Source organism: Hyperolius riggenbachi, unplaced genomic scaffold, assembly GCF_040937935.1.
Source record: "Hyperolius riggenbachi isolate aHypRig1 unplaced genomic scaffold, aHypRig1.pri scaffold_208, whole genome shotgun sequence".
Lineage (NCBI taxonomy): Eukaryota > Metazoa > Chordata > Amphibia > Anura > Hyperoliidae > Hyperolius > Hyperolius riggenbachi.
This window is the reverse complement of record NW_027152419.1, coordinates 186,837-195,683: the sequence shown is the minus strand read 5'-3', so window position 1 is coordinate 195,683 and position 8,847 is coordinate 186,837. Positions and strand designations below refer to the sequence as shown.

At 45.3% G+C, this 8,847-nt stretch overlaps 1 protein-coding gene across 1 annotated transcript; it reads right to left on the bottom strand.

Annotated features, from left to right (window-relative positions):
- Positions 1-214: 214 nt before the first annotated feature.
- Positions 215-8,523, bottom strand: LOC137543811 (D-dopachrome decarboxylase-B-like). Its single transcript, XM_068264892.1, has 3 exons — positions 8,367-8,523; positions 3,767-3,942; positions 215-558 (listed from the first exon to the last, which is right to left on the bottom strand). Exons 1-3 carry the CDS (start codon positions 8,472-8,474, stop codon positions 486-488), a joined length of 357 nt encoding a protein of 118 aa, XP_068120993.1. The 5' UTR covers positions 8,475-8,523; the 3' UTR covers positions 215-485.
- Between the last annotated feature and the right edge of the window lie 324 nt (positions 8,524-8,847).

Sequence of the window (8,847 nt, the reverse complement as noted above, 5' to 3'; positions counted from 1 at the left end):
AACCCTAATCGCAATCATACTAGTGGGTTCAGCCCCATTTAAGTACATTGCAATTTTTGGAATAGTCTGCATTCCAAAAACGCTGCCAGAAACGCCCTTGTGGGTCCAAGCCCTTATGGTTTTACACAGGCATGATTGCTTTCAGAATTAGAGCCTGTTTAACTTTGGGTTTAGTTGGGTTTTAGATGCAAAATTTCATGGAATCCAGCAACTATTGTTCATTGATTAAATGTATTTATTTATCTATTTATTTTAAGAAGGAAGTCCGTAATGGCAGCCTCCATATTTTTCTTTCAGTACAAATGCCAGCTAGCCAATGAATTAATCTACCAATCCTGATTCAATTTAATCTCCGGTAAACATTTCATGCTGCATATGCCATGGACAGTGTGTGGGAATTATTCAGAGCAGATCTTTGAAATCTGGGACTTCCTTCCTCCGAACTACTGACTACAATTGGCCCTCAGCTTCAAAATTAGTTGGAATCACAAAAATGTCATAACAGTTCCATTCTTCCCAATCTGCCAAGGCTCCAGAGGCTGAAAGCGCAGCAAAATCCTGCAAAAGGTGACAAAAAAAGTAATCAAAATAATATTAAAATATAGGTTCACATTATACTCTTAGGGCTCAGAAACACTGAGCATTTGTGATTAATTGCGGCAATCATGTACGTTTTTACGCTTACGTGATCGCGGCAATCTTTACCGCGATTTTAATGCAAGTGAATGGGAGAGATTTTAAAAAAGCGCTCAGAAAGTGCTAAAATCAATCGCAAACGCTCAGAAAAGCGCTTAGTGTGTCTGAGCCCTGACACCTGTAGTTGTTCATCATAGTCAGTTCATTTCTTACTGAATTTAGCAAATACAGGCTCCAAGAAAGACACCCATACACATTCCTGACCCACTGCTTTTTAGACCCTCTGAGGGCTGGTGCACACCGAGCGGCTTTCTCTGCGTTTCTGCAGCCGCTTGCGGCTGCGGATACGCTTGGTCAATGTATCTTAATGGGGTGGGTCACACCAGAGCGGGAGGCGTTTTGCAGAAAAGCACACTCCCGGGGTGAGGCATTTTTTGGATTGTGGATGCGTTTCTGCCTCAATGTTAAGTATAGGAAAAACGCAAACCGCTCTGAAAAACGGCAGTTCAGAGCGGTTTTGCAGGCGTTTTTGTTACAGAAGCTGTTCAGTAACAGCTTTACTGTAACAATATCTGAAATCTACTACACCAAAAACGCTTCACAAAACCGCAAAATGCTAGCTGAAGCGCTACAGAAAAAGAAAAAGCGTTTCAAAATCTGCTAGCATTTTGCGGATCTGCTAGCGGTTTTTGGTGTGCACCAGGCCTCAGTCCATGTATTCCAGGCCAATTACACCCTAAGCAACATAGCAGGACTTTGGATTAGTGCCACACAACCATCTGTGACCTCCATTATAAGGCCTCTTTCAGACTGATGACTAAACTGCATGCTTAGCGAGCCTGCCAGTGCAATTCGGGTGCAATTTAAATGCAGCTGATTTGCAGTGGTTATAAAGCCATGTGTATCCAGCACCATTACCGAGCACTAACCAACGCCCAGCCAGTGCAGGAGAGCAGCTGACATACGGTGAATTTTATGCCTATTAGATTCCCATCTGAAAGAGGCCTAAAGGCAAGTATACAGCCCCTGGCGACGCATATCCTTGTTCGCATTGCCAGGGCTGCGCAAGAGCAGTGGCCACGCCGACTTAGAGTCGATGAAAATGAAACTAGCTGGCGGCGGGGGAACGGAGGATCGTTGAGGACCGGCACGGACACAGGGCGGCTGCAGGGGGCTAGTAGAAGCCCCAGGTAAGTGCAACTTTTTTTTTTTCAGGAGACCTAAGTATCCCTTTAAGTTTGTAGAAGTTTCCAATAACGACTGCCTCAGCCAATAATCAGGCATGTGTACGGCAGCTGGCAACCCCCAACCTGCAAGCGATCTGCCTGGCGATCACCCCCAGGGATACCGATCCCATTGTTCGCCCTGCTCCCGTGCGTGACGTCATGCATACGCTGCTCGTCATTCCTCCGTTGCCTTCCCCCATAGCAACACAGCGTGTTGTCAGCTACACAGTGTGTGCAGTCTGACCCAGCAACTGAAAAATATATGGCGATTTTGATATGGATGCCAGTGGCAAGTTTCACAAAGGATAGGTATGTTTCCATTGTGCTGCATTCCCTTCTAACAAGAACATTATGAACATCTGGAAATTAAATGTTGTCCCATTCTTGCTCGATTTAGTATGCTAGCTCATAGTTTGTGGCCTCCTCTCCTTAGCACCCAGCCAATAGCCAGTCTTTTAATAACTTGCATTGTCTTACTGAAATAAGCAAGAACCAGCACCACACATAGGAGATGAATCACAAAACTACAGGAAAATTGCCATGCGCAGGCAAAGCATAGCAGATTTACCAGTATCCACACAAACCATGTAATGTTGTAAACTTCCATTTATTCCAAAAGGTGGTGACACATCATATCAATACAGTGTATCAAAGGTAAACATACCACATACAGAGGCCATGCGGTCATACAGTCACACAGCTCACAGCCTCCGTAGAAGCGCGTACCTAGCGCGAAACGGCTGTTAGGCTCCTCTGGCCCAGCACCCACCACCACCGCACGGCCTCTGTATATGGTATGTTTACCTTTGATACACTGTATTGATATGATGTGTCACCACCTTTTGGAATAAATGGAAGTTTACAGCAAGTGCCGACTTATCCACTCTGTCCTCAACTGCGCATCTCTTGTATACATTTAAGCCTGAGCACGCTGTCTACACCAAAGGGCAAGAAGGCTGTGTTCCCTGCCACCTCCCTCCTGTACGCAGAGAGAGCTGTAGTGCCGACTCTCCTCTTCCTTTCCTGACTACAACTTTTCACAAACCATGTAATGTCCGTTGCACACAGCACAACTCACATTATGTACTTGCATATACCTCAGAAATATGACAAGAGAATGGAACTATTCCCAATAGTCACCGAGATGGTAATGAGAACACTATTTTTGAGAGCTGGACAAGTCTTGGGACTCACTGGGAGCAATTCTGCAGCGCTCACCGTTTGCCTGTGATCTGCAAAGTGCCACACCAGTGGAGCCTTGTTGGCGTAGTTCTACTTACTGCGTTGCATGCAGCATTTTGGGAGCAATCAAAATAGGACTTCCACAATTATGGAAATCATAAATCGTGGATCCCAAGCCTTAAAGTGAGTCTGAAGGTAATTATAAAAACAAAAACAAAAAAACCCCAGATATTTACCTAAGGAGAGGGAAGGCTCTGGGATCTTACAGTGTCCTTGTTCCCCTGCAGACTCTTCCATTTTCATCTCCTGTCATGGGAGACTTTGGAAGCACTCAGGCTCCTGAAGACCGGCGGCTCTGTACTGCACTCACGCATGTGTAGTACGGAGCGGCCCATCTTTGGAAGCAAGAGTGCTTCTGAAGACTGCTGAAGCCCACCCAACGTGGAAGAGAAGACCCATGCGTCGTAGACTGTGAAAGGGGGAACCTGCGAAGCAACGTGGGGATCATGAGGAGACCAGGAAGGCTCTATAGGACCCAGTATCTATTTTTTTATGCTTCAGACTCCCTTTAATGTACGGTAAAACCACTATAATTTTTATCCGTATCAACACTGGAGCAATTTTTACTCCTACACTTCCAGTCCCAGCGGATAGGCAAAACTTTTTCATCAGAACTGGCATATCATATATTAAGCAGAATTGAGCTTCAATAGATACTTTACCTGTTCTGTTCAAGGTTCAGTTCTTTGGTCAAAAATGCAAAGAATTTCGAGCTGTGCCCTCTGTTCTCTTCTGCTGTCCCCACTACTCCAATGGAGGAGATTATCAGCTGGATACCCGGTGCCGATGAACCGCCAATCAGCAATGTGGCTCCACCCCTCACAGTCACATTCACCCTCTGTCAACAGAAAATAAAACAGGTTATACTGCATTAGGAAAATAAAGGCTTTAGCTTACCTCATGGTCTTCAGGGAGAATAAATATCTGCTACAGTGTAGCCAGATAAGCAACCTTTCATCCAGATACTAGACTTTGCTGTGCAAATCAATCATTTCAGCCAAAAGCCTGCTGGCAGTCCTGTGACAGTTCATGCCAGAGGCATAGAAGACTCTCTGCAGTGCCCGTACACTAGCAAATCTGACACATCCCTCTTGCCCTTACTTTTAGGCCCTCTTCACACACACACACACACACAACAGAATTAGTATGCGAATTGCATGTTTCCAAATTTGCTTTTGCCAGTCAATGGCACCATATTAGCGTGGTTTAATGCAAATTTTTACATCCGAATCTTCTGCAGAAAAAAAAAAAAAAACAGACATGGAACAGACATGCAAATTTCATAAAACGCAAATCAATGGAAATGCACTTTTTTTGTATAAAAATGTAAAGTTAACTACACACTGATTCGTGCATGCGGGAAAGAACATGCAGAAATTGCACTGACAAGTGTGAATAGCTTCAGTTACTCCATTTCAACCTCCATCCCACTTTTAACAAACTCTGAAAATTAGCAGTATGCAGCCTGGAGTTGGGCCAATTAAAATTTCCTGCTAACTATGACTGTGTACCTCATTAACCATTTCTATATATAACTTGATATGCTAAGTGAAAGTCAAAGGCTGGGGGAACACTAGGCAGTGCAGAAAACCATTCATTTTCTGCATTGTGAGCCTATAATTTTTTAGGGCCCGTTCAGATCAGAAATGCGGATGGCCATGCGTGCGGAACGCGTGCGGACCGCAACGCGTACGAACGCATGGCCATCCGCGTTTGTGTGCGTTGCGTGGCTGATCCCATCACTGAAAAGTGAATGGGACAGCCACGCGTTTTTGCAAAATCTGCGTGCAGCATGCGTTCCCGGACCGCACAGGTCCGGAACGCATGCAGTGTGAACATCAGACATTGCACTCTATGCAATGTCTGATGTCGTGCGTTTTGGCCACCTGCACGCGTTTCCAAAACGCGGCTGGAAACGCGTGCAGTGTGAACGGGCCCCCGTTGTTTGCGGTTGTATTTTGCATGTGTTTTTAGTTCGTTGGCATTTTTTTCAATATTTTCCCGATTATGGAGTAAAATACAGTATCATATGTAAAAAAAAAACAAAACAAAAAAACAGTCCTCTGCACCACCATTGCAATATATTATGTGCGTTTTACATGCATTTTCAAAAACTATGCAGTAAGTCATACTTTTTCAAAAAAGCACATTGTAAACCGCCCTAATATGTGTTTGTACATGTAGCCCATAGACTTGCATTATCAGCAAAACGCTAGCATTTTCCGCATTGCTAGTATTTCTGCCTAGTGTGTTCCTAGCCAAAACATCAGTTTTTCTTGTAATTAGTAGCTTGTTCAATATATGTCCTTGTGAAGGACAAAAACTTAACTGAATCAGAATCAGAATCAGAATCACTTTATTTCGCCAAGTACAGCAGGAGCTGTACTCGGAATTATTTGTGGTTCACATGGCATAGACAGAGTATAAGACAGGTGACAAGGTTATAACTGGTGACAAGGTTATGGGGGCCCAAGGCACATGAAGAGCAAAGACTAGGTGCCCATTAACAGTGCGATTTCTAGTGAGCAACTATAGTTTAGATAGAATTATTCAGCTTGTAAGAAAATATATTTAATTGATTCAAACCACTAAGGAATCCAAATAATCATACTGAACCTAGCTGTGATCATATCTATGAATAAAATCCACCATGGCGATAGATCATTATTTAAGGAAACCATTGATAATACGTTCATTTAGTTTCAACTGGACCTACCAGCTTCACTGTTTTCATGCAATAAAATATGAAAAGTCTGATAAGAAATACAATCGTTCGCTAAATTTGTATTGTTAATGGGCACCATTAAGCTAGTTAAACACTGGGGATTTGCGTTGTAGTTAGGGTACTGCAGGCAGCATGGTGGTGTAGTGGTCAGCGCTCTCGCCTTGCTGAGCTGGGTCCCCGGTTCGATTCCCAGCCAGGTCAACATCTGCAAGGAGTTTGTATGTTCTCCCCGTGTCTGCATGGGTTTCCTCTGGGTACTCCGGTTTCCTCCCACATCCCAAAAACATACAGATAAGTTAATTGGCTTCCCCCTAAAAATTGGCCCTAGACCAGGCATGGGCAAACTTGGCCCTCCAGCTGATAAGGAACTACAAATCCCACAATGCATTTGCCTTTATGAGTCATGACTGTGGCTGTCAGACTCCTTCAATGCATTGTGGGGCTTGTAGTTCCTCAACAGTTGGAGGGCCAAGTTTGCCCATGCCTGCCCTAGACTATAATACATACACTACACAATAGATACATACATAGACATATGACTATGGGAGGGACTAGATTGTGAGCCCCTCTGAGGGACAGTTAGTGACAAGACAAAATACTCTGTACAGCGCTGCGTAATATGTCGGCGCTATATAAATACTTAAATAAAAGAAAATCCTGGCTACCTATGCTGCGGCCACCTACTACCGGCTACACCTATCCCTGGCTCCGTATGCTGCGGCCACCTGCTAACGGCTACACCTATCCCTGGCTACCTATGCTGCGGCCACCTACTACCGGCTACACCTATCCCTGGCACCCTATGCTGCGGCCACCTACTACTGGCTACACCTATCCCTGGCTACCTATGCTGCGGCCACCTACTACTGGCTACACCTATCCCTGGCTACCTATGCTGCTGCCACCTACTACTGGCTACACCTTTCCCTGGCTACTTATGCTGCGGCCACCTACTACTGGCTACCTATGCTGCGGCCACCTACTACTGGCTACACCTATCCCTGGCTACCTATGCTGCGGCCACCTACTACTGGCTACACCTATCCCTGGCTACCTATGCTGCTGCCACCTACTACTAGCTACACCCATCCCTAGCTACCTATGCTGCTGCCACCTACTACTGGCTACACCTATCCCTGGCTACCTATGCTGCTGCCACCTACTACTGGCTACACCTTTCCCTGGCTACTTATGCTGCGGCCACCTACTACTGGCTACACCTATCCCTGGCTACCTATGCTGCGGCCACCTACTACTGCCTACACCTATCCCTGGCTACCTATGCTGCGGCCATCTACTACTGGCTACACCTATCCCTGGCTACCTATGCTGCGGCCACCTACTACTGGCTACACCTATCCCTGGCTACCTATGCTGCGGCCACCTACTACTGGCTACACCTATCCCTGGCTACCTATGCTGCGGCCACCTACTACTGGCTACACCTATCCCTGGCTACCTATGCTGCGGCCACCTACTACTGGCTACACCTATCCCTGGCTACCTATGCTGCGGCCACCTACTACTGGCTACATCTATCACTGGCTACCTATGCTGCGGCCACCTACTACTGGTTACACCTATCCCTGGCTACCTATGCTGCGGCCACCTACTACTGGCTACACCTATCCCTGGCTACCTATGCTGCGGCCACCTACTACTGGCTACACCTATCCCTGGCTACCTATGCTGCAGGCACCTACTACTGGCTACACCTATCTCTAACGCCACCAGGAGCACCCTTTTGCAGGAGCAGGGTGAGCCTTTTACAGTTTTACCCGGCGATCAAATCTCCCGGCGGTTTAATCATATGTATGCTGAAGGAGTGGGGCACCCCACATTGGGGTGGGCATATTATTTCATGTAAGGGGGGAGGGCGGGTCCAAATAATTGTAAAATACTGCATACTGTGGTATTGTTTAGACCGTTATCATACTGTGGAATTTCATACCATTGCAACCCTAGTTGCAGTTGCTGTAAAAAAAAAAGGCTAACAGTAGCATTATGCACAATAGTTCACTGCCACTGTAAGCGTACATATAGTCCTGTATTGTACAGCAAGCCTCGCATTATGCTAACAGACCCCATCACAATGCTGATGTCTCTCTATGAATGTACTAATACAATATAATCTCATTGCACTTGCTAAGCAACTTGAAATTTGAAGTGTAATCATCTTGTCTGATCCATCAGAGGAACTACTGTAGCAAATTGCAGACAAAACCTCTGGTAAAATGTGAGATTACACACAAAATATTGCAGCTTACTAGCTACAAAGAAGTTTACACTTGCTAACTCATTCCACCATAAGCATAATGGGCAACACAAGAACGTCAGAACTGGACAATGAAACTACAGAATAGGTGGTCTGGCTGATGAATCATGACTTCTTTGGGACTCCACATTTCCCAGATGTCAATCTGGCACAGTGTGATATGCAGAGAAAACATGTGATCTGGTTTTAATATTGTGGCTGTATAACAGTATCACAATAAAGTACATTTGATAGCTGGAGGTCACAGCACATTTCTACTCACATCCTTGGGCTTGCCTAGGATGGTTGCTGCAGCTGCACAGAGATTTTCAGCAAAATCTGCTGGAATGTCTTGTTGGGGAATGTTGGTATCAAGGTCCAGGAAAGGCATGGTTAGACTTGGCCGCACACAGGAAGAAGAAGACAGGCTGCTAAACCAGCAGACGGTAGGAAAGGGCAAACAGGACGTATCTGATTGGCTGAGTCTGATACGCCTCTCAGTTGATGCATGCTTTCACTTAAAGGTGCATACACGCATAGCTATGGTGACTTTAGGGAACCTAAACTGAGAAGGATATGGATTTTTCCTTTTAAAATAATACCAGTTGCCTGACTCCCCTGCTGATCCTGTGTCTCCATATTAGTAGAAAGAACTGTAGTATGATGAGCATAAAGTACAACGTCTTGCAAATCTTGTGGTACAAAAATATCAAAAAATCTTTATTGACATAGATACAAAAATCCTTAAAAAAGGAGGTCTCTGC

Excerpts from the sequence above, each read along its gene's own strand:
- LOC137543811 (XM_068264892.1), bottom strand. The coding sequence starts at position 8,474 with ATGCCTTTCCTGGACCTTGATACCAACATTCCCCAACAAGACATTCCA. Across the intron at positions 3,943-8,366 it reads TCCTAGGCAAGCCCAAGGAT|AGGGTGAATGTGACTGTGAG; the intron begins GTGAGTAGAAAT and ends TTCTGTTGACAG. Across the intron at positions 559-3,766 it reads CTGAACCTTGAACAGAACAG|GATTTTGCTGCGCTTTCAGC; the intron begins GTAAAGTATCTA and ends CACCTTTTGCAG.